We start from the raw sequence: 26,197 nt of genomic DNA on the forward strand, positions 1-26,197 counted from the left end.
TCAGACGGGGCAGAACGTGGAGGAGGAGGAGGAGGAGGAGGAGGAGGAGGAGGGGGAGAGAAGGAACGCATCTGCAGAAAGGAATAGAATTTTTTTTTCACTTTAAAAAAACTCAAAACAATCCCCCCCCCCCAAAAAAAAAAAAAAAAAAAAAAAACCAACTTGGCTGATAACTCGGATTTAAAAAGAAAGGCGAGGAAAAGCCCCAGCCCCTTGCCTGCGCGGTCGGGAGGACGGGAGGGCGGCCGGCGCGGCGGGCCGGGCGCGGGTGCCGGTGCCGGCGGCCGCGGGGCGCCTGGATGCGCGGGCTGTAGGGTGGCGGGCATGGCCGACAAGCGGCGGTCCTCGCCAGGCACCACCATGAGCCTCAAGGCTCACGCCTTCTCCGTGGAGGCTCTCATCGGGGCCGAGAAGCAGCAGCAGCAGCAGCAGCAGCCGCCGCCGCCGCCGCGGCTGCCCAAGCGGAGGAAGCTGGGCGGCGAGGACGAAGCGGCGGAGGACGAAGGCGGCAGCGGCTGCTGCGCCAAGAGCTCTCCCGCCGCCGCCGCCGGCAGGACCTGCGGCGACATGGACCTGGGCTGCGCCGCCCGCGCCCCCGCCGGTGAGTGCCGCCCCGCGCCCCGCCGCTGCCCCCGGCCCCGCTCCTCGGCTGGGCTCGGCATCTCCTTTCCCCGCCGCGACCGGCGCTTTGATTCCCCGTTATCCCTTCTGCCTTCCACGCTGCGTGGGCACCCACCACCCTTCCCGCTGGCCTGGCGGTGAGGACCCGCGGCGCCCCTCGGACGCCGGCACGGGGCAGGGCGGCTGCCGGCGGGGCTGTCGGTGCTGCAGCGCGGTGGGGCGGCGGCGGGGGGCTGTCCCGAGCCCTGTTTCGGAGGAAAGGCAAAAGCGCTTATATGACACATATGCGTATGTGTGCTGCTGAAAGTGCATGTGCAACTATGTATATAATTATGCGTGCATATTATACATATACACGCACACAACACCTACATATAGGTGTGTGTGCAATTTGCTGTGTGTGGAGGGGAGCGCAGTTTCACGCTGCGGGGCAGAACGTCGTGGCCAAACGAAATGCGCCGCCGTCCTCGCACCCCGGACGGGCTGCCGCCCGCCTCGGCCCGGGCGCAGCACGGCGATGGGGGCAGCTGGTCCCTGGCAGCCCGGCCGTGCTGCCGCGGTCGGGTTGCCCCGTCCCGGGAGCCAAGGCTGCGGGCCGGGCCGGGCCGGCGCAGGCCGTCGCTGCCGCCGGGCTGGCTGGTCGGCCGGGGCTGAGGTAGCCCTCGATCGCGAAGTCCGCGCTGCCCCGGCCGCTATCGCTCCCTCCGCTCTCTCCGCAGGCGGCTGCGAGGAGGGCTTCCTGGCGGGCTCCCCGCCCGCCTCCCCCGGCGGCTCCCCCAAGGGCTCGCGGCCCGGCTCGCCGCTGCCCACGCCGCAGGCGCCGCGGGTGGACCTGCAGGGCGCCGAGCTCTGGAAGCGCTTCCACGAGATCGGCACGGAGATGATCATCACCAAGGCGGGAAGGTAACGGGCACGGCGGGGCCGCCACCCGCGCGCTCCCGGGGCGGGCGGGCACATCAAAGCGGGCCAAAACCGGGGGAACCCTCCAGATTTACGAGGCAGGTAGATGGCGATAATGTTAGATGGGCACGGGAGCATGTGGCGTTTCGGGTTTCCTGTTCATTAGGGCGAGGTCTGGGAGCCCCGTGCCCTTCTGGGGGGAAGCTTTTCCCCTTTTCAGGGGGATACACATGGTAAAAAGCTGGGAAGTATAAAACTATTTGAACTTATTAGAAATTACAAAAACATATTTTATTGAATCCATATGCTACCGTCTGCATTTTCAGAGAGGCTTTATTAATGATTGAAACGCAGTCTTAAACAGCACAAAGCTGCATTTGTCTTAAAGGAGTCCAGTCGGGGAATTTCTGTTTTATCTTACAGGTGCACTGAAATAACAGCAAAAACTAGTTAGCCACAGTCAAGTTTTTACCTTCCTGTTTATTCAGAAATGGCAGAGATAGGATTTTTCTTCCCAGTAACTACTTTTAACAGATTGGTTTTTAATATATATATATTTTTTTTGCACAGCAGCAAATACTAAGTAAACTGGAATAACTTTCAGGTTTATAAAATACAGAAGAGTATTTTATTAGCTTGCAGTCAGGACTTGTCTTTTTTTTTTTTTTTTTTCTTGGTTTTTTTTTTTTTTTTTTTTTTTTGTGCTTCGTAAGTGAAGTTTTCTGACAAAAAGCATGCCAAGCTAAGAGCTAAGGGCAGTTTTATGTTCAAACCACCTATTGGTTAATTAATCCGTTTCTCCACAGAAGGATCTAGATTTTGAACGTTTGGTTTTTCGTCGTTTTTGTTTTATTTTTCTTTCAGAAATTTGCTCATAGATTCGTTTCTGCTTTCAATAAAGAAGTTTTACTGTACCTTTCAGAGACAGAGTAGCTCTCGCACTTCACCTTTAGTAAGTTGCAGACAGGAAGTCCCGTGTCAATAAAGACCATATTGTTGGGTTAGAGCATGGCACATTGGCTTTTATAACTGCATCCTTGCGGTGTTACAATTGTATCACCGTAGATTTAGCTTTCTCATTCGCTGCTACAGCAATGATACACCATTTTTCTGCTGTCACTTGAAACTTTAGTGGCAATTTGCCTTTCTGTAAGCCTTGGGCTTCCTGGGTGGAGGTGATGTTTGCACATCTCCAGGAATACATTTCTTCCTAATATCTCAAATGGGTTTTAAATGTGTGTACTGCTAAAGTAAAGTCTCAAACCAAATGATTTACTGTCTAACAATAAAGTTGAAATGATGTGGTAATAGCTGTACTCCCAAAGCGTATCCCCAAACATACAAAGCATTGTTCGAGTAAATGCACTTTAGAAATCTGTTTTGACATATTGAATGGGCTATTTCATGGCTATGTAACTATAATCGTCCAAAAGGACTCTGTAGGCTAAAAGGAAGAACTAGAAAAATCCCACGAAGCGGTTACTTTTCCTAAACAACCATTCCCGAGTCTGTTTCGTATTAAAAATGACCTCTCTCTTTCCAATGTTCAGGCGGATGTTTCCTGCAATGAGAGTGAAGATCTCAGGTTTAGACCCACATCAGCAGTATTACATTGCTATGGATATTGTGCCAGTGGATAACAAAAGATACAGGTATGGTGACTTTAAGGCAAAAAACATATGATGTAAGCTATAAGGTGCTTGGCTGTTGGAAGAAAATATTAACACAACATAAATTAGCAGAAGATCGTATTTAACTCTCCTTGAAGGTTCTTATTTTCATCCCAGTGTATTTTAAAAGACCATATTGTACCAAGTATGCAAAGGCAACTAAAACTTGTGTTGAAGCTCTTTATGATACATTTGCCTCACACTGTGTTTGTACTGTGGGCAGATGCTTAGGTTTGGCTTTCAGAGTGCAGCTCTAGTGCGGTCAGGAAATGTTATTACATTTTATTCCTCCTCCTGTCAGTGGGAATTATTTCCTATTTACAAATAAATATGAAAATGTACATTTTTTGGTGCCAAATGGTATTAACATTAATTAATAACATTAATAGCATGGATATCTGATTTAAATACTTACAAGCTATCTTATAAGTAAGTCATGCTTCAAATTGCTTATAGAATTTAATTTAGAAACTGTTTATCACTGAGATATTTGGTTGCTTAAACTAAAAGAATGGAATGTTTCTAATAACTGTTATTTAAAGAATTAATGGCATTGTTGTTTGGAGAACGATGTGAGGAACAAAAGAGGTTGTTCTTTGAATATTTAGGAGTAGAAATTTTGTGCTGAAGCTCTCACTGTTTTGAGAGTAGCTGTATTTTGAGGGAGCTGGTTGGGCTCAGAAGAAGCCACTTGTCCTGTAGAAATGATTGCAAGACTGAGAGACTGAGCCCGCAGCAGTTCCTGTTGTGAGTTGAAGCCGTTTCCAAGGTCGTGCTTTACAGATGCAATCCCATGCTCCAGAGTAGCCAGGGGGGAAGCCTGGCCAGAGTAGTTCAGAGGAGACAGGATCAAGTCTTTACCAATTGCGGGTTTGATTGTTTTAACCTGTACTTAGCATAATGTAGGGCAAACCGCTGCAGAATTAATTCTAGAGCTAGGAATATTTCAGCCCATGATTAAAAGGTTGGTTCTGCAGGAATGCTGCCTTGTTTCCTAAGCAAATGCTGCCCTGTGTTTTTCCTGTACTTACCTCATTGACTGCTATTTTGCCATTTTCTTGTGTGGTGTATAAGACCTTTTTTAGGACCATTTTAGATTTTGAGTTTTTCAACGAGAGGCACCAGATACCAGGGCTGACAATGCCCAGCATATACGGTCAGGGGAGTCTTTTCTGTTTCTACCATAGTGGAAAAAATGCTCCTTTTTCCTGGTACCCATGCAGTGCAGTTGGAATGGAAGCTTTTTTTTTTTTTTTTTTTTTTTTTTTTTTTTTTTTTTTTTTTGTGTTGTTGTGTGTATTTATTTAACAATCTAAACATCTAATTCCTAGAAGGTCTGAACAATTCATAGAAAAAGCAAGGTAATAATTCCAAATTAATTAAAATGTTAATACTAAAAATTAAAAGCGGCTATACTGAGTATGAATTGTTTAAACCTCATTTCATTTAAAATAATTACAGTCATACTGACCTGCACTGTCTTCACAGTGTGGTACATGGTGCCCAGATAACTGAAGTAACTTAACAAGTGTTTGATGAAAAGCAGTATTTTCTTAGTTGGCAAACAAGATTTTTTTTGTATTCATGTATTAGTAACTATACCTTTAGGCTTTCCATTAAATCTTAAATGTTTTACATGTTTCACCTGGTGTCTCTTCTCATTCTATTCTGTACATCTTTTTGTTGATGTCTGTTATTTCAACTCTGGCTGTTTGTGCAGCTTCACACACTGTCTTGCAGATCTTTATATTTCATAGAAATGAGAGTAGTCACAGGCAGCCTAGTCTTTAGCTGACAGAGCAGATAGCAAAACTAATGCAAACGAAGAAAATTACATCTAGGTCTGGATTTCTAGCAAAATTTGACCTTACAAATATATGGAAACTTAAGCTGTAGCAGTTTATTACTAAATTTGTGTTTATGTGTATTTATAACTTTATTTACTTTTCTAGGGAAAGCATTTATTTAGTAAAAACCAAGAAATATAAAATAAATAAAAAATGTTCCAACACTGATCTGAGGTGGAGAATTTGTCTCCAGGAGAGAATTTCACCAGCATTCTAAATCTTAGCTATGCAGCTTGATCTGAATTGTATGGAGCAATTCCTGCATTGGATCATTTTGTTTTCTGTTTTGTGTTGCTTGTCTTTTTCTAATAAGGAACTGAATTGTGCAAAGATATGATTTGATAAAGTCTTTCTTGTTTTCATTTAAAAATACAGCTGAATTACTGGATTTTTACTGTACTTGAAAAAAAACCCTTTCAATTAATATTTTTAAATTGCTTTGTGAAATGCCTGCCTTCAAAATAGGCTTTTAACCAAAGCAGGCACAATTTTTGTTATAAAATCATCTTGTCAGCATTGGCCTATCAAATGAAATACAGACTCCATGTTTTCATTTTTTAACTTTTTTGCAATACTATTCAAGCCTATTAATGTGGTCTACTGAAATATCAAGAGCATAGTTTCACACACTTTCATTGTTTTTCTCAATCATAATGTTCTTTCCCTTCAATAGCTTTATTTATAGAGTCTTATATTAGATTCAAGATGATAAATCTTCCAAATATGGAATTACTACTCAATTTGATAAAAGAAGGACCAGATTCTTCCCTATTTGCTGATGCCTTTTCAGAGCAGAGCGGTAGCAGTCAATGAAGTGATACCACCTTAAAGCTCATTTTGAAACCTGGTGTTGAGACTGTGACTGATTTGAGGAAGAGTAAAGTTGGGTCAGAGCATGGATTTTAACCTTATTTTTGCAGGTGCCAGGATGATGTTTTGAAACAAACAAAAAGGAATTATTTTTATTTATGCAAAATTGTGTCCTTTCATGTTTTGTTAATTGATGGGTTTTTGCTGTATGCATGGACCCTAATTTATTAATGCTGAATGAGTCTAATAAGTTGTTCTGGTGCTTGTGGTTAAAGGTATTTGTTTTCTTTTTACAGATATGTTTATCATAGTTCCAAGTGGATGGTGGCTGGTAATGCTGACTCCCCCGTGCCACCTCGTGTTTATATTCATCCTGATTCACCCGCCTCGGGGGAGACGTGGATGAGACAAGTGATCAGCTTTGACAAACTGAAGCTTACCAATAACGAGCTGGATGATCAAGGGCATGTGAGTACTTGCTCTTTCTTTGGTGGCATCATGTGTAGGCGCATTGCTCAACGCTGAGAGGCTCTGACGTACAGCTTCGGGGTGCCAGAAATAGGCTTGACTTTTCAGAGTTGTTTTGGAACTTTGCTGTCCACATCTAAAAGCTTCTTGCTTTCTGCTCCGATAATTAACTGCTTATTAGAGCCTGCTGTTTTACTCCCCCCTCAAATAGAGAGCTCCTTCTGCAAAGGAAATCTTTACAAGGCTAAATTGCCTAATAGAAGAGGGGCAGAATTGCCCTCAGTATTTCCCACCGAGCGTGTTGCTCGCAACTTCTCCTACAATCGAAAAGGACCCTTAAATTCACAAGTGGCTAGGAGAAACATTAATAGTGTGTAATAACTTCATGTGAATAAAAATACACTTAAGTATTTTCTTAACCTAAACGTTTGTGTGAAATCCCGTGAGGTGTTAATAATTGCAGTCAAAAACGAACAACATGGGAGCTGGGTTTGCTCCGATGATGATTTATTGCATACCTTATGAAGCAAGACCCTTTCACAGCTGAGGCTCATTACTTCTGGAAAAGCTGGCGAAGACGTATGCAGTATGAGTGTTCTGTTTGCAAGTTCTAAATTGTTTAGTTATGACATTATCTAATGTGACAAAATGTGTTATGTTAATATTTCCTTTTCTCTTCAAAACTGTTGAAACATGACAGATGTAAGCCAGTATCATTCCAGCAATCCCTAAAATAGTTTTACTTGACACCTTAAGAAATAATTAAAAAATGAGGATTGTTTTTAGTCAGGGTGAAGTCTTTGATTTTACAAACCCCTGTAATAAATGACAAATGTTGGCATCCTTTCAGAAGGAGCATCAAGTTCCAAGTGGTAGAGTTTTAAGATGTCAGAGGAAAGTTTTGAGAAAGGATGTGGATTCCATTGTCCTTAGTTTAACCCAATTTATTAACCAGGATACTTTCTTCTTCAAGGAAAGGAGTGAAAGAAAATATACTTGGCACAGAGCACAAAGATACCACACTCATCTTTCAGTATGGTTGTAACTCTGTGGCATTGAGCCAGGTATTTTGCTAATAGGTAGTCTGAGATTTTTCCTCCTTCTTTGTGTTTGCAAATGCAATGAACAGAGGCAGGAATACAGGAGCGTGGCTGACCTAACAAATGTGATAACAAGGATAAAAATACTTCCATTTTTGCAATAATTTTCCTTATTTTATTTTGTTCTTCCTTAAAAGAAATGTGGGGGTATTCACGCCTCTTAAGTTAGCAGTGCTTTTCTTAGGATAGTACAAAAGAGGTTTTATATTGCTTCTTTCCAGAATTACAGTTATGGAGTCTTATTTGGCAGTGTCCATTTGAGTTAAGGCTAGCACATGAAGTTCCCTTAGTTCCCCCCCGTGTTCATGTATTTGTGATTCCTCTCAAGTGGGACTTGTTTTCCATGAATCCTGAGTCTATTGTAAGGGCTCTGGAAGTGAAGCAGATGCAAATGGATGAAATGTTGCTTTTCCAGCAGTGAGTTGGTTTTTGTACTCGGTGGGTGCAGAGGGAAGATCTGTGGGTATTGTCCACCGTGCACTTGCAGTTGCAAATTGCCCTCTGATAAAATCTCAGCTATGCAGAGAATTGTGTTATTCTATTTTTCCATCCCAGATTTTAGCTTTGTGTTTATTCTGAACTGAAACCTGTATAGTGTAACACAGCACATCATTATTTGTAATATGGGGGGATATAAATTTTCTGGTCTTTAGTTAAGTATTTTAGCTTGGAAATGAGTGAAGCAAAGCTCAAGTACAGTGATTTGAGACACATTGAACTGATTCAGAGCTATGGCAGTGCCCCTCCTCCCCAAAATGGAAATTTAAGTATTAAAATAAAAGGACAAAAGAAGGATGACTGTAAAATAATTTCATATTTCTCAAATCTGGAAAATTGCAAACATGTCATTCATAATTACCAGAAAAGGCAAAAGCAGAAAGCAGAAAAGTATCTCTTCCAATGGGTACATTTTTTCTTTTAAAGCTATGGTAGTGTGGAATGCTGTATTGAAAAAGCTATGTAGCCTCTGAATGCCTCTAGCAATAATGGAAACCGAATAATCATATTTTGTGATGAATATAAAAAAAAACAATTGTTTCTCATAAGCAGGAAGAAACCATTTTTCTCAGGAGGGTACCAGGGGACGGATGGCAAATTAGAAGAGCTAGGAGTCAAGGGTGTAGAAATCCTCCAATATTTGTTCTTATATCAGAAGTTCTGACTCTCCCACCCCTGTATGGACATGGGGTATATTTAGGTTATTAGAAAGTAGGTTATTTTCCTCTTGTGTGTAGGCAGAGTGGTTCAGAGAAACCTCAGTGGGGTTTCCACTAAGCAGCACTGACCTTTAGCTGTTGTTCTTTGGGAATGCTTTCCCTGCTTTCTGCTTCTGGCAATTTAATCCCTGTTGAAATCGTTCCTTCATGCTTCCTGTGCTGTTCGAAGGTGTAAGCTTTTGCAGAGTTTTTGTGTTAAAATCCTGTGGGTAGGTTTTGATCTTCTTGAAGGCTTTGAGGTAAGGAGCTTGCATGATGTCAGTCTAGAGCTCTTGTACCTATTCTAGAGTATTAACTCTCAGAATCTCTGAGAGAAGTGGTCCATGTTCATGGGAATAGAGACAGTATTTGCAAGTAGGCACGAAGGTAGAATTCCTCCACAGGATGTATGTTGTGACAGTAGCTGGTGGCAGCCAGTTTATTCCCCTTGCATCGTGTTGCCCTGGGATTAACATTCTGTGAAAGGAGAGCGGCCATCTCTAAGAGACTCACTGCTCGAGCACTTTCCAGATTCCGTGCTGCCTGCTGCTATTTTCATCTGCATTTCAAGCTGGACTTTGTGACCGTGCAATTTTATAATGCTGCTCAGCTCAGAGATTTTTGAAGTATATATCTGCACATAGGACACTCTCTGATACGTGGGTTCCACTTGCAGTCTGTGGAGATGAAGCAAAATTTGTACAAACATGTTTTTCCTTGTGTGTTTCTGATCTCAAAAGGAGATCTCAAAAAGAGTGAATTCCCTGCTTTGGAAATACTGTGCTCCTATAGAGTCATTAAAGATACACACTGTGGCTTCTGTGTGTTTCATCTAAGTTGTGATGCTAAGGAAAAGTAAACCTGGATTTTGCAATTGTCACTGAAAAGTTCATGGTCTGGATGTTCTTTGTTAATGCCTCTCATCCCTCTCTCATCTGTGGGGTGAGTGCTGCATTGTAAAAGCAGTCTCTCCCTCTGGCTGGTTAGAGCTGGCTAATTTTTCTATTTCAATGCAGTTTTTAAACTGAATTTCAGTGGAGGGGAAAAGTCAACATTTTTTATGCTATTTTCCATGCTTTTCAACTGAGTATTTTTTGATGCAGAGGAACATCTTTTAACTTTTAGTGAAAATGAGGCTGTTAGTGTGTTAATTGTTCCTTGGTGGTTGGGGTGGGTTTTTTTCCCCATTTGAAAGTGGGGCGAGGCTGGAAGCAGAGGCGGATTGTAACTCTGCCCAGACTTGGCTCCAAGTAGCGAGCTCTGCTTACAGTCAATGGGCATTTATATGTTCTTGTCACAAAGAAAAGCTGTGAAACATCAGTATTTGCACTTGTAGTTTTCATCTTAGTACAGAGGGAATCCGTGCTCCTCAGCCCCACACATTTCCCTAACTGCAGAGAGCCCGAGTGTTTGTGCTTTGGAGGGAGGATAAAGGAGGATTTTTGGCAAAAACAGCAGCAAAGACTGTGTTGGTAGTGGGGAGGTGACTGTGTAGCCAAGTTGCTGGAGGATTGGCGTCTCCCCTGTGAAGGAGTATCTGGCTCTCATTTGCTCTGGATGAGATGGTTGTGCCGTGGTGGTGCTCATGCTCAGGGCCAGCTCTGAGGCCTTATTGTGGCAGCAGCTCTCAAAAGCCATTGCAAAGGTAATCCCAGCTTTGTATGGCTGCAGGCATTCTGGTGGCCTTTGCTCTGCCTCCTACCTGTGGGCTCCCTGCTGTGGTGTCTTCCGTCTGATCATGATTTCTTGACAACTGCTGTGGCCAAAGTTTAATTTTACTTTTTGTGAGAGAGGTTTATTCCCGCATGAAATGTTTTCATCTTGTTCTGTGAGGACTTTGGAGAGAGAGGCAGGCTCTTCGGCTGTGAGTTGAATGCAATGCCAGTTCATATTTGGGAACACAGTGGGATTTCTGTTTGGGGTTTTTTGGTGTTGGATTTTAAAGGCATGAAGGGAAAGTTGCTGTTACTGCAGATAAACTGTTAGATCCCATTGGTGCTTTTAAATGTGCAAGCGCTGTGAAATGAAAAGCTGGAATCTCCTTTTCCTTAGCTTTTTCTTCACAGTAGCTTTAGGTGATGCTTTGAATACTAGAGCTAGATTGTTTTTGGAGTGGATGTTACATCTCCCTCTCCTTTTATGTTCTGTCTTCCTATGTTGCACTTTAATTCACAAGGGCTTTGCAGTTATGCATTATTTAGAGTTCGGAGTCCTTCAGATCATGAACAAAGACCCCATTGTTAGAAGACATGATACAAAATCCAGAAAAAAAAAATATTGCTATGGATTTGCTAATTGCCAAAAAAACAATGTGTCAGCACAGGAAATTTCAGTACAGGACAGAGGCCAGACAGGTTGTTCTTAGGAGATGACATGGATCAGTTTAGCTGTAATAGCCACCCAGATAAGCAGTGGGAGGTGTTCATCTTTGTGCTGCTTTGATATCACTTGTTCTGATGTGTGAGCAGAGCTCTTTGTAGCTGCCAGGGTTATCGTTCATGTGTGGGCCCGCAGTGGTTTGCACCACAGAGCTGATGGGGTCAAGTGATCCGTGTGGGAGAGAACTTGGCATGCTCAGTGGCACCCAGACAAATGGCAAGGCACAGAACAGCAGCAGATTTGAGCTGTGCAACGTCTTTTCTTGATCATTTCTTTTTCTGTTGCACCAGTATCTCCCCTGGTACCACTGGGTGTTCACAGGAAAAAAGGGTGGGGAATGTGCTGTCCTCTCTGCATTTTCATTTTGTAGATCTTTGCTGTTGGAGAACTGAAAGGATTGTTGTAAAAGAGAAAACACTTTTGCACAATGAAATGTCTTGTTCTGCTCAAGATTTCAGAAACTCGAAAAAGAACTTCATATGAGAACATCCATAGGGCACTCCCTGAGCAAATTAATTGGAGCCTGTGATGTCATTGTCAAAACCTTACTTAAAGGCTAATAAAACCCCTGATTATCCAGAAACTTGCCATACCAAAACAGGGTCATGTAATCTGGCCAGGACCAAGTGTATTAAATTAGCCAAACTCTAGTTTATCCAAACAAATGTAATGTCCTCTATATAATTTGGGTGAATTGAACTTCCATGTGTCTGACATAGGGGCTCTGTTGAGTGCTTGAGCACACGCACATTCTGAGCCTACTCAAGGAGCAGGAAATTAAAAAGCTTCCCCAGAATGTTGATTAGTGGTTCCACAGGCCAATAGCCATAGGACTATTTGTTTATCAAGTTACTAATTTCTTAGGGCTTCCAACAATAATAGCAGAACTTCAATTTTTTTTTTTTCTTGAAATCTTTTATTTTAATACTGGTTAGCTGAAGTGGAGTAAAATAGAGGAAAAATTCTGTACTTTAAATCTTCTTTAAAATTGGGCTGCAGTACCAAGAGGTATTTGTGTGTGTAATTTTATGCAGAATGAATTCATCCACTTCTCTTTTATGATTTATTTTTGATTGAGTTTTTATATGCTCAGAGGGTTTTTTAATTGAAATTCATTGTCTGTTTTATAGATCGATTGTTATTAACGCTTCAGAGTTTTGGATTTTGTTATAATTTTACTTTTAACTTTATGCTTCTTCAGAGTGTGAGAGTCTCAGCTTGTGTTCCAATCAAGATTTTTTTCCAGCCTTTGGGATATAAGGAAAAAAATTGCTCCAACAGCTCATTCTGAAGGTTCCAAAAACAAAAGGCAAATTTCTGCTGCTGTTAATCCTGCTAGGTCGAATCTAGACTTCAGTGGAAAAAAGTGACAAAACTTTCATAATTCCAGTGGGACCTGGACTTCACTCCTGACTTCTCTTTTTGTTTTTTTCCTTTTTCTGCCTTTTTTTGAGCCAGTTTCAATTGAGCCAGTCTCTGAATTTGGAGCTCCTGAGTCGTATTTTTTAAATGCTTAGGGTTGGCAATAACATAGATGCATAGGGATTAGACTACTGTAACAAGAACCTTCAGAGGTTAAAGAAAACATTTGATTTCCAGTAAGTGGCATGGTAAACACATACCATAATCTGTTCCAAAAAGCTATTAGTCCTGAAACAGCAGGGTGTCCTTTCTAACAAATGTTATCTTTTTCCTTGCATGACTGCATAGATTATCCTTCACTCTATGCATAAATATCAGCCTCGTGTCCACGTCATCCGAAAAGACTGCGGTGATGATCTGTCCCCTGTCAAGCCCATCCCTTCGGGAGAAGGGGTGAAAGCCTTCTCCTTCCCTGAGACAGTCTTCACTACTGTCACAGCATACCAAAATCAACAGGTAATTTGGGCTTTCTGGTTAGCACTTTACAGGCTTTTCAGAGCAGTCTAGAGATGTAAGAGGAGAAAAACAGATACTGTCATGATGTCCCTTATTGAAATAGAATTATCTAAACCCGTATTTTACTAAAAGTGACTTTCACTGTTAGTATTGCTGTAGTGCCTGGAGGCTATAGCTGAGCCTTCAGAGATGCTGCATGTAAAAAATCTTTCTTATTATGGAGATCACACAGTCCAATTAGCATGCTTAATGGTGTCTTGATTATGAACACAGCATTGAAGAGCAAGGCAAAGAGCAGTCTAATTTTTAAAGGTGTTTCTGTACCTTTAAATGTAGATACGTGTCAGGAGAGACTTTTTAAAGAACTTTTGTTCTTGACTCCAGTGCTTTTAATACTCCCAGGACCTTAACAGAGAAGCTGAGTTCTGAAGAAAGTTGCAGTTGTTTTTATTAACTGCATTCAGCCTATATTATTAAGGACAATTTATCTGGGTCCACACGGATTAAAAGTCAAAAGTGAACTGCAGGTTATATCACTCGGCTTTTTCTACCTTTTGTTTAAATTTTAGCATATATAATGACACCATAATTACTGTTGTGACATTTTATTAATTCCATATAAATGATTGCAACTGTATTTTCTGAAATTACATGTGCATTGATAACTTTACAAAGAGAGGAGCAGGAGAGCCATGTAAATACTGAAATATAAGTATTTGGCAATTTTCCCAATTTTGTTTTATTTATTAAAATGAATTATGGTTATTTCAGGTGTGGTGTGTTTTGCTGGGTTTTTGGTTGGTTGGTTGGTTTGGTTTGGTTTTTTTTTCATGGAGGATAATAACTTCGGGATAATCTCTTTTTTCACATTTCCTTCTTTACCAGTACAGAAATAAAATTTAATTTAAATGTTATTGCAGTTAGACAGTGTACTCTCTTAAATGAAGAATGACATTTGCCTTAAGTTTTTTCGCAGTACTTCCTACTGCCATTTGGCAGCTTTAAATACCTATTAGCTTCTCCAGGCATGTGCAAAAATAATGATCAGAAGATTGGTCCTTATTTTGCTATTTCAGGACAAGCATCTTAAACCATACAAATATGAAGATGTTTCCTCTGTCAGCTTTTTTTTTCTGTCAGTGGAGTTGTTTTCTGAGCTACTTATCTGAGTTTTATAATATTCACAGATAACTCGTCTGAAGATTGATAGGAATCCTTTCGCCAAAGGCTTTAGAGATTCGGGCCGTAACAGGTAGGTGTTGGGAAGGAGCTGGGCTTGTTCCTGCTGACAGGATCAGTTTGTAAAGGCTGTTAAAGGCAAACACTTGTGCTTACAGACAAACTAATCTGAGAACTCAGACTCCTTGAGGGACCACTCAGACTTCCCAGTAATGTTCTCTGTTGTGAATTGCCATTGCTACGCCTCTGACCATCTAGGTCAAGAGCAGACTGGCACTCGGCTTGACTCGTGTACTCAAGTTTCCTTTCAGTAGAAGCAGTGACACACCGTGAAGGCTGCAGATGGACTTAATGTATACTCAGGTCCATGATTTCAGGCTGTGCTTGAAATCTCCTCTTTCTCCTGGCTGGAGACAAGTTGCAGATGCCATTGTCAAACTACAAGCTCAGGTTCTCTTGCATGTAAGTGACACATAGTGTGGGTTAATGGCTTGTTTCCTCTTTGAGGGGAGAAACTGGTTTGTGCAGTAACCTTATGTTTAGTACACTTGCCTAGGAGGTGGGAGACCTGTGTTCAAGTGTCTGTTTAGTCTAAGGAGTTTTAAATCCTTAGGTGAATACCTTTTCTAGCAGGCCAGAAGACCTTGAAATGAGACTGTTTTCCACCTCTTCTGTGGCAGATGGACTGATAATTGCTTATTCTCTCTTGATTCGTGAATCTTTGAAAGTAGCAGTGGGAAATCTGTGTAGTGCAAGGTGGAGACTTAGGTCTGGTCTGGGCTGCCAGTGCCAATGAGGTATTTTTTCCGATGACTGTTTAATGCAAGCTACTTAAGCCTGTTTTGAATTGTATGTTAAACCATTTCAGCTTAAAAAAAAGAGCAGTATTTCATTGTCGTGTATAGTATACATCAGTTCCAGCTACCACATTGTGTTTGGTGTCTGCAGCTGCTATATTTATGACCAGGACTTGCAGAGAAGGGAGCAGACTGTGCTGGTAGGAATGATCAGAGAGTTTCTTTTTGATAGTTGTTTTATTGAGCTTCTCTGTTAGCAGAAGCTACAGCATTAAAGCCTGTTTTACATAAAACCTGAGTTACATAAAACCTGAAACTGGATGGCAAATGAGAGTAGTTTTTGGAAAATGAATACTTATAGAAGGGATGATGTAGTTGTAAAGATTTGCAGGCATTCACTGTAAGTATCTTTTCAGTATGTCTGAGATTTTGTCTTCTGTCAAGAAATAAGTATCCATGTTCTGTGGCCAGTGACATAAATAGAGCTTTGCCCTCTTTTGTAGCCTTCTGGTTAGAAAGTAAGTGAACAGTAGCTTCCAGGTAAATGCAGTGACTGAAGAAGCAAAACATGCTGTGTGTACTTTAGGAAGAAAAGGGTTGCCATACGTGCCCTGTTTGAAAGCTCTCTGTCTCTCATAGGCAGTGTCTCTGCTGTGCTTGCTGTTTGCAGAACTATAAAATAAGTACTGTGGAACCTCCTAAGAAACCCTAATCCTCTGAAACATGCAGATTTAGGTGGACTTAGAATTTCTTCCATAATGTTACATGAAACAAGGGAAGATACCCTTTTAGACAGAAAGGAAATAATTGTTCAGAAACAATTGAACATGTTTTAATGTGGGGGGACAACTCTGGAATTAACTGAGGATGATGTAAGTGTACTGCATCTGCAGCTACACAAATACAGTTATGGGACTAGGTTTTTTTTTTTTTTTTTTTTTTTTTTTTTTTTTTTTTTGTTTGGCTGCTAGGAATAGTCTGGTTCAGGCATTAGGGAAAAAAACAGTATATTTTGATTGAAAGTTATTTTTTACGGAAATGGATTAAGAAGGCAAGTCCTGAAGGAAGAGCCAGCATCTCTAAAATGGAGAATCTCTAAAATGGAAAATCTCAAAATTGGAGCAGCCTTTAGATGAGGTCCAAGTGCTTTTACTCTGCAAACACACTCATTACAGAACTGACTCTGCAAACGCTTGTTTGTTGCAAATTGACCTTGTTTTACTGAAGTCAGTGTTGTTGTTTCCTTTTATAGTCTGCATTACTGGATAAGTATGTTTGGGAATTCAACTCAGAATTTTAATTATCAAGAAAATTTCTATTGATATACTCAGTGGATTAGTATTTTGCTCTGTTACTAAACACTGAAATTAAATGTTAAGGTTCCTCATTGTTCTAGCTGGTGTGTTTATCATTGAGGCATTTTAGTCTGCAACAAGTTTAAAAAAATACTGTGGTAAAATTATATCCAGCTTTTCAATATTGTTTTAATGCAGATATCTCACACTGCACTGCTGCATGCAGTAATTCTGTTGAACTAAAAATATCCCCTTCTAGGTCATTCCCATTCAGTCCCACAGGCCATGTTACAGAAATCAGTAGCTTCACCTTTTAAAAACATTTCCTGTGCATTTGCAAAGTGCAAGAGAATTTAGGTGCTGAGAACAGTTTCATTCTTCAGTTGGGCCTTAAGTTTGACCCTATAAAAACTTCTACTCAGGAAAGGACCAGAATCTTTCCCTTTAAATACTTTGGGAAAAACATAACTGTTCTATTAAATAAACTTGGGCATTTGATAGCGCAAATTAGGGTGGTGATAAAATGTGGAAATTGTTCAAAAGCATCTTGTATAAATTATCACCTTGGCTACACTCCTCCAGGAGGTGGCTTTTATCTCTACTTTAACTAGAAATGAAAATTCACCCTTACTGCAGAAAATGAAGGCTATCTTTTTAGTCCAGGTTCAGCTAATAAACGCTTTGTAAGTGTTTCCTGACAGACATTTGTGTTCCTGCTGGAAGGAGTAGGATCAGAACATGTCAGTAGCTTCAGACTGGGGTATTTGCATCATTTAAGTTTACAAAGCACTGCTGCTCAAAGGCAAGCACTTGCATTTGGTGTGTGCCCAATGCTGACACTCAACAGGCCTCTGGGGCCCAGCAGCCAAAAATAACACCAAAATTATACCTCTAAGTTTATATACCTCTGAGGTGTATTATTTATAAATAATTGTCAGAAAACGAATGGGCCTTTATCTTCAGGAATCAGATTCTTCTAAATAGTGTCTGCCACCATTGTCTACACAGTTACGTCTGTTTTCTCAGGACACTGTTACAAGAAAATGAGTAAAGACTTTTAGTTTCTAAAGGCATTTTGTTTAGCAAAACAGCATTGTTTTATACATGATTTTAGTAGCAAAATAGCTGTACATCCTTGCCTTGCTCATATTCTAAGTGTGATTTTCCAGCTCATCAGTAATAGAAGTTGTCAGTGGATCACCTTTGTTCTAGGAAGAAATAGCAGATCATCCCTCTGGCAGTTAAAGTTTTAACTGCCACAGGGATGATCTCTTTAAGAAATATCATACTAGCAAAACATTTAAAATCATTTTAGCCAAATCTTCCCACTCAAACAGCCCTCCCAAAAGGCCCAAAATATTGAAATAGAGAGCCAGGCTTGTGGAATTGGAAAACACTTTGTGTGCTGTTAGCCCAGTGGTTGCAGGTCCCTGTGGTCTCATGGATAGGCTGTAAGGCTCTTTTCTAAAAAGCAAAATCAACTTGAAAATAATCCTGAAATGTTTGCTAATTTTTATATGTTTCTGAGTTAGAGTATCCAGAGACGTGCAGTAAAATACAGCTTGCTTTCATGACACCATAATTCTTTTGTTCTAAATAGAATGGGACTGGAAGCTCTGGTAGAGTCTTACGCCTTCTGGAGACCTTCACTGAGGACACTTACATTTGAAGACATACCTGGGATACCCAAACAAGGTAAAGAGTGTCTTTGTGTTCTTTCAAAACAAAAATGAAAGTTGAAGCTTTGCTCCTCACACCTTATGAAAGTCTAGGTAAGTGTGTCACTCACAAGACAAAAACAACCAACTAATCACAGTGCAGCCATCCCCCCTCATCAGAGTTATTCTGAGTTAGAAAACTAATGCTAACTCAACCACCATGGCAATAAAAATGTTAGATTGTAATGAAAAATCAGATCACACGTGGAGGAGAATGCCAGTTATTTAAGGATTGAATAACCTATTCCTTAGTGTTATGCTCTGGCTAGATACAGAAGGTAGAGATCACTTACAGATGGCTTCTATTGTACACATCCAAACTGCAGTGTAGGAATTACTTGTGTTTTTAAGAGAAAAAAAAATGAGAGAAGAAATGTTCTCTTAAGTAATGAGTAAATAGGAGGAAGCTTAATTTGTTTTCTTCTTAGAACACCACCTTGATTCTTAAAGACCTGAAAATTGTTCAGTAAATGGGGCAACAAACTTCATCTGCATCCTAGAGTTTAAAGAAATGGATCTCCTCTCAGTTTTGCTTTTTCCTGTTCTTTACTTTTTTTTAGAAACCTCTTTGTTTCTACTTTCTCCATTGTGCAGGTTTTGTCATGAATGAGAAAAATATATAAATGGCCCATTTAGACCTGTACTCTTTTCTGAGTTCTTTTATTTCTAGAATATACACCAATGCACATAGAAAACTTCTCAGCCTTTTCCAGCTAAATCAGACATATTGCTCCTAATTCTTTGCATTTTCTGCTGCCAAATTTACAAACATCCAGTCTGATTTCTTGATAATGTATTGATTGCAAAGTTGTTAAACATCTTCAGAGCAAAAATCCAGAACACAGAGAAATTCAGAGGAGTCACTTTTGTCAGCGTTTTGGTTCACTCCTTTGAGAAATCTTGAGTATCAGTCCTTGATATTGGCAGCTAAAAGGAGGTTTTGTGCCAAGTCATAGATGCATTGGATCCCAGTGTTGGGAGAATTTTGGGCGTAGCATGGGAATGAGGGATGATCTCATCAAAAAGGCCTTTAATGAGAAGATAGAATGAGACCTGAAATACCTTATCAGACTGTGTAAGACTGAATGGCAACATTTAGGAGACAGACCAGCTTTATTGGCTGTTTGTGTGTAGGAGCATTGTTTGGGAGCAGGGGAACGGCTGCCGTGAACTTCCCACTTCCCTTTCTGCTATTGCCTGAGGGTGAGAAGATTGTTGAAGTTACTCTTGATATTCTGGAGATAGAAACTGGGATCCTTGCAAAGTCTTTAGTCATCTATGCCTTGGACATAGAGACTTTGCAAATGACCCCTTAGAAATTTGTCCTGTTTGTTGATACTGAAAGTGCCCATCTTCAGGTAGTGGAGGTATTGATGGAGATTAAAAAAAACCTGTGTCTTATACCAGACACTTACACTGTAATGTGGCAGTGTCTAGTGATGCCTTGTGCTTGTGGTGTCCTGTTAACAGAGAAGCAGCAGCAGGCAGTGTTCTTTAATAATGTATTTTTCTTTTTACTAGCTCACCTATTACGATGATCTGTTAACTTATTGACAGAACTTCTCTCTTTGCAGCATGAAGCTGTTTGATTGGTAATGTGATTCATAAACAGGAGGTCTTTCTTGTTAAGTGTCTTCTGCCTGCGAGACTGTAAAAGGCCCCAGTTAATTTTTCCACACTTAGTTTTCAGGAAGATGCAATCTTTTAAGGAAAGGAAGTCTTTCTTGCCACTGGGAAACTTTCAGACCTGAAAAAAGGCTTCACCTGTAGCAAGTAGTATGCTTTCAGGAGCATTCAGCAGTGGTATTTGTAATATAAAGAGTTCTGATATCAGCAAATGAACAATTTGCAAACAGTTTGCTGCAAACCTACCCATTCAAGAAATGAAGCAGCTATGTGCAGTGTTCAACCCACACATTTCCTGAAGTTGTTCTGATTTTTTGGTTGTTCTCAGAATTTTTTGGTTTGAAGTCAGTTTTTTTGTTCTGAAGTTGGGAACTTTCCTGAAGCTGTTATCTGTGAGAGCCTCTGAGCTAAGGAGCTGGTTCCTCAGGTGGTGCTCTGACAGTGACAGTGAGGCACAGAGTACTTGAAACACATTCTGGACTGTAGCAAGAACGTAGACAAGCCAAAAATCATACTTTTGAAGAAGGCTTCCTGTTATGTGGTACTCACTTGGCTACATCTTGACTGCCATGCAATTTCCTTCCACGTCATATAAGAAGCAGTTAACCTTTTGGGCTCTAAATACTGAGTGATGGTTGTACAAACATAGCTTCAATTCTCTTTCTTGGTCAAGTTATTTGTTTAGAAACATGCATGTGGTTTGCTCACACATTCTCCTGCACATGTATGTAAAAGTTTTTAATTAATTTGAGTTGGATTTCATCTCAAGGGTTATTGTAAAAGACAAAGGTCTTGATCTTTCACCTAGGCAGTGGACCTTTCCCAATGTGCTTCTTACACTGTAATATTCTCTTCCAGGAAATGCAGGTTCCTCTACTTTACTCCAGGGATCTGGCAGTGGAGTGCCATCTACCCACCCTCACCTTTTACCGGGCTCCCCTTGCTCATCTCCAGCCTTCCACCTCAGCCCCAACACCAGCCAGCTCTGCACCCTTGCTCCAGCTGACTACACAGCCTGTGCCCGCTCAGGCCTGACCCTGAACAGATACAGCACTTCCCTGGCTGAAACCTACAACCGGCTCACCAACCAGAGCAGCGAGACCTTCGCTCCCCCAAGGACTCCCTCCTATGTCGGTGTGTCGAGTAGCACGACTGTGAATATGTCCATGAGTGGCAATGATGGGGATGCATTCAGCTGCCCGCAGACTGGCTTATCCATGCAGATTTCAGGGATGTCTCCACAGCTCCAGTACATCATGCCTTCCCCATCCAGCAATGCCTTCACCACTAATCAAACCCACCAAGGCTCCTACAACACGTTTAGACTGCACAGTCCCTGTGCACTCTATGGATATAACTTTTCCACATCCCCTAAACTGGCTGCCAGTCCTGAGAAAATCGTTTCTTCCCAAGGAAGTTTCTTGGGGTCCTCGCCAAGTGGAACCATGACGGATCGGCAGATGTTGCCCCCCGTGGAAGGAGTGCACTTACTTAGCAGTGGGGGGCAGCAGAATTTCTTTGACTCTAGGACCCTAGGAAGCTTGACACTCTCGTCTTCTCAAGTGTCTGCACATATGGTTTGATGAAGCCTTTAAGTAAAAGTACAGTATGTTTGGTGTCTACAATGTATTTCTTTTGGAATATGAAAGGACACTCGATGTAGCTTGTAAAGTGTGTGTATATATAATATGAGAGGAAGTTTCACTGAAATTTTGACTTGCTTGTGGCCAGATTATTTTCCTATTTTGAGTTACACAGAGTTTGCTGCGGTGCAGACTGCTTTAGTTTTCTGGTATAATACACTTAGTTGTATAACACGTTGGGACATATGCAACAAATTAAGTAAGACTTCCTCCCCTTTCCCCCTCCTCTGTTCTAACCCCTGTAAAGAATGAAGTGACACTTGGAGTATTAAACAACACAAAAAAGCCCACTTATATTTCCTACAGTACTCTAGTGAGTTTCTTTAAAACATTCATACAATAAGCTGATGCACCAAAAGGTTTTACAAGTTTCTTCTGTTATAAGGGATACAAAGGATATTTGGACTTCTTAGTGTTAGGCATCAAGCATCCAGCCTAAAATAGAAGTTTAGCTAATGGATTATTTACAAAGTAAACAGAAAGATTAGTTTGCCTTCTCATGATATGCTGTTTTTAGCTTATCAACGGCACAGCATTCTCACTAAGATTCGTTTTTTTCAGCATTAGTCTAGATTTATGATTATATATTTGAAGACAAATAATGCGTATTCAAATTGTGGTGATAGGAATAATTCAAACCAACAGCACTAGAAGCAGCATTCCTTTGTATGAAATGAACATCGGGGTGCTTAATTTTTGACAAAGGTAGGGCTTGATGCATTTTTCCTCCATAAATATTGCCTATAAGACATTTACTGGACAGTAGGATATTCTAATGTATCTTTGTTTTTGTATTTTTACTTTTTTAAAGGAAAATTCAGTTTGATATAGGAAAAAAAAAAGTAAGCAGGATGAGAAATTCCATTATTGGTTTTACCTGTTTTGTGTGTGTGACATGTTTTGGGTTTTTTTCTTCTGTGTTTGCTTGGTTGGTTTTATTTTTTTGTTTGTTTGTGTTTTTTTTTTTTTTTTTTTTTTTTTTTTTTGTTGTTGTTGTTGTTGTTGTTGTTTTTGGTTTTTTAAGAAGGGGAAAGGGTTCTGCAGCCTCAGTATTTCACAAATACATCACCTGTATCAATTAGGCAGATGACCCAGTTTGCCCAAAAGTGTTTCTAGAAGCAGAATGCTGTCATAGCTGCCTTCCTGTTGCTCTGGTTTTGTCCTGGAATAGGAGAGGTTTCCTCCATTCTCACCTCTGGTTTCTAAATGGCACTTGTAAGAATGTAGATCACTGTCTGCTCCTGACCAGACTTCTCCAGAGTGACAAGGACAACAGGGAGGCATTTACCAGGGTGAAATTTCTGCCCTCATCTGCACCTGCACCTGCACAGCCCAGGTGTGTATCAGTCCTGCAAAAGCTGCCTCTCAGCTCCTGTCTGTCAGAGCTGAACCACAGGGGTTGTGAAACAAATTTTAGTGCTTGAGAGAACAGTTCATCTTCAATAGTTTGCTAATCCTCACTTATATTGTGTAGGTGATGTAAAGGCATTCGAAGATGGGTACAGATGTGCTTGAAAATGCTTCCTCAGTCAGCATTGAAAGAGATTAAGCTCTTTCAGGTTTATGTTTGTTGGATTTTTTTTTTTTTTTTGGTGAAGGTGAATTTTCATGTGTCTCAAGTGTTCCTGTATCTTTTCAGGCAAATAGTGGGCTTACCCACTCTCACTTCAAAAAAGACTCATTTCAACTAATACTTCTTCAGTGGGATGGAGATAATACATGCAGAAACAGCCCTCTTGCTACCTCTTCTTATCTGGGAATAGAACAGCAATCTTTAAACCTGTGCCTGAAGAATGCTTTATTTTTATTGGTTATGTACTCATTTCTGTTAAAGATAAGTATAAAGTTCTCTTTCAAATTTAGAAAGAGAAGGCAATGCAAATGAGGTGATGCGGGCTTCCTTCTTAAACTTTCTAAGTGACCTTTCTGAGTAAACCTAAGTTCACTCAGTCTCTATCAGATTTTTTCTTCTGAAAAATGTGATAATAGCACTTCTTTTCCTCTGAAAAAAGGGTGACAGTACACTGAAGATAAAGATCATCTTTACATTTGCTGTGCTGTGGACAGTATGTTACAGATGAATGGCTGGGTAGTGCTCATATGTGAAGAGAACAAAGTAAATTTGTGTACTTCAGCTCTGTTGCTGGTCTTGGCAGTGCAGTGTCCTTTGAGGCAAATTTCCTAGAAAAGGCCTGCAATGCTAAAAACGCTATTCAAACTCATGCTATTGGTTTGTGAAATGGGTCTAAGGTGTGTAGATGGGAAGATTTTCAGCTATGCAAATTATCACAGCTCTATTGGTTTAAATTAAGAGGTAACTCGCTTATAATTATTCCTGCTCTAGGCAAAACTTAGAAATTTTGCAGTTGGAAAAATACTTAAGTAGAAAGATGGTACAATTAATTTGTACTTGAAAGAGCATAAGTAGCCATATCAACATATCAGCTGTGACTAGGTAGAAATATGGAAGAGCTAAATCATGCATGTTCCTGTAGGGAGAATGAAAAAAAAAAGGGTTGTGCATGGATGTTCATGGTGGTGCTCCTGTCAAGACTATGTACTTTATTATCTGGGAATTTTTTAGAACTGGTCTCTTTTTTTTCTTCAAATTATTCTTGTCATATAATCACACACTATTGTTTTCTTTGTTCCTTAAAATTTGAACAATATTGTAAATACCGGTTTGTCATTGTGAAAAGACTAGCTTTTTATTAATACAGTAAATGCTATATATGCATTATATCTATAATTATATATCTGTATTTTACAAAAATGCCACAGAAAATATATTAAAATGTGTATTCAAACACTTTTTACTACATTTGGAAAACTGAGAGGCTTGGGCCTATTTTTTTCACTACAGCTTCAGCAAGACCAAAGGCAGTGACTCGAAGGTAAGCTGTGAATTTCAGAGACTTAATACAACAAGTCCACAATTCTTTAACCACCTGCCGTTGAACCCCTCTTGTTATTTCTATGCAAATAATTGTCCCAAGAAATGCTGTGTATAAGGAGATACTGGGCTGAAAGCAGAGCTGTGAGGTTTTTATGTGGGGAAAACGGACTGAGCTGCTTGCCAGGGTCTTTAGCCAGCGATGGAAACTTTGGTACTTCTCACAGCCCATATAAACTCAGCTGCCAAGACCAGTTCAGCTGTCCTGTATCAACTGGATCTGAGAAGTTAGCACTTCCATGTGACCAGTTACTTGAGCAGGGGCTTGGTGCTCTGCACATTTTCTCTCCCTGTATTTCCTTGGTAATTTGCCCTTTGGTTCTGCTAGTTCTAAATGCAAAAAGCCATTGATTTTGAAGGCAGAATTTACAACCAATAATCGTGTGGGTATACTGTTACTCAGCAATGAGCAGCATTTCTCCCTCCAGGAATACTGTGAGGCATAGTGGCCTTATTTCCTATTGTACTGCAGTAAATGATTCCATGTGACGTAGGGCACAGGGCCTGAAAATCTGATTACTTCAGAGACTAGGGTTTCATAGTCACTTAACACCAGCATTGTTGCAAATGACCAGAATTAGGACAAGAGAAGTAGGCATGAAATGCTTGATCATAAATATCAGGCCTCCAGGGAGGATGAAAGCTTCTGTTTTTAATAAGAGAACAGGCCTTTTTTTTATTATGATTTTATTTTATTTTTTTCTATAGCATCATCAGACTCTAAGAGGGCTCATTTCTGCTTCAGCAGAGAGACAACTGGAGCAGCTTGAAAGTCATGGACATTTTTTCATTAATGCTAGTAAGCCTGTACCTTAAGCAGTTCAACAGAAAAAAAATGTAAATCGTCCTCAGAAGTAGCTCACAAGTTATATGGGTATATTTTTCTTGTACAGATAATATATCTAATTAACCTGTATAGAAGTATGCTTTAAAAGGTTGCAATTCATCATAATGAGTTAGTGCTTTTTCGGGGTTTACTCTGCACTTCAGATGACAAAAACTGTTAATTTGTCAGTTGAGCTCTTCATTAATGTGATCCTCAAGATTCAATATTTTGCCTTGTATCTAACACAAAGTTGTAGATATGTCAATTTGGTATATGCAAAACTACAGGAAAATTAATTTTTGCCTTCTATTCCATCATATTCCTCAATTACATGGTTGATTCAAAACACTGACTTGACAAGGTGACACACACTTCTAAGAGGTGATGACTTTCATCATTAGGAAATAACATTTCTAGAGAATTCAAGTTGCTTTAAATGCTTTTTGTCAGCGCTGTTGTGTTCAAACTCTGAAAAGATGTTTGTTACCCCAAAAAAGTCTTTTGCAGTCACCACTTACTCTTGAAATCCTATGTATTCACCACTTACTCTTGAAAAGCAGTGTTGAATTGGCCATAAAACCATCTCAGTTAGCTGGTGCCCAAACAGAGCAATTACAACAAAATGAGAATCTGAATTTTCTGGCTCAATTTTAGAATTTGAAGTCCATAAAGTAAATGTTTCTAAGAAGCATCAGTAAATCTGCTCAAATACTGTGGGCATATAGAAACACTCAGCTGAATTTCATTTGTGTGTCACTTTCACGGGTGTATTTGGGATATATTAATATCTCACATCTTCCACTACTGCAGAATGAACATGAAACTTCCACGAGATGGATAAATTTCCAATTTTTTTCTTTGAGGCCTTTCTAAATGTTGGAGGTAGCACCCAGGTTTCAAGACAAGCACCTGGGTTCCAGTTTTGCAGCAGGGAGTGGCAGGAGACTTGGAGATCACACATTTGGAGCCTGCAGTGCCACCTCACGCTTCTGGAATGTCACAGGTGCTGTGGTGACACCCACAATGTACAGTTCTATCCAAGCATATCTCAGTGCACCTCTCACAGGAGGCTGTAGCCTAAACTGAGAACTGACATCAAAGACTAGGCAGAAAGGGCAAAGTGTGGTGTGAAAATCCTTACTCTACCTGAAAGCTGGCCCATGGCAGTGAATGTTAAACATAACCCAGCACAGACTTGGCCTTTGTCAATGCTGCTGCCACTTGGACTAATCCACACCCTTATGCTCATTTGCACACCACTGGTTTTATTTAGATGCTATAATAGAGAGCC

The 26,197-nt window shown here is 40.5% G+C and overlaps 1 protein-coding gene across 1 annotated transcript; it reads left to right on the forward strand.

Moving 5' to 3' along the window:
• Nucleotides 1-324: 324 nt before the first annotated feature.
• On the forward strand, nucleotides 325-21,334 carry TBX18 (T-box transcription factor 18). The gene is made up of 8 exons (XM_053973841.1): nucleotides 325-601; nucleotides 1,341-1,524; nucleotides 3,072-3,173; nucleotides 6,145-6,316; nucleotides 12,702-12,869; nucleotides 14,057-14,121; nucleotides 17,741-17,835; nucleotides 20,343-21,334. Exons 1-8 carry the CDS (start codon nucleotides 325-327, stop codon nucleotides 21,065-21,067), a joined length of 1,788 nt encoding a protein of 595 aa, XP_053829816.1. The 3' UTR covers nucleotides 21,068-21,334.
• Nucleotides 21,335-26,197: the final 4,863 nt, after the last annotated feature.

The sequence above is a fragment of the Vidua macroura genome, chromosome 3, assembly GCF_024509145.1.
Source record: "Vidua macroura isolate BioBank_ID:100142 chromosome 3, ASM2450914v1, whole genome shotgun sequence".
Classification (NCBI taxonomy): domain Eukaryota; kingdom Metazoa; phylum Chordata; class Aves; order Passeriformes; family Viduidae; genus Vidua; species Vidua macroura.

Excerpts from the sequence above, each read along its gene's own strand:
- TBX18 (XM_053973841.1), top strand. The coding sequence starts at position 325 with ATGGCCGACAAGCGGCGGTCCTCGCCAGGCACCACCATGAGCCTCAAG. Across the intron at positions 12,870-14,056 it reads CAGCATACCAAAATCAACAG|ATAACTCGTCTGAAGATTGA; the intron begins GTAATTTGGGCT and ends TAATATTCACAG. Across the intron at positions 17,836-20,342 it reads ACCTGGGATACCCAAACAAG|GAAATGCAGGTTCCTCTACT; the intron begins GTAAAGAGTGTC and ends ATTCTCTTCCAG.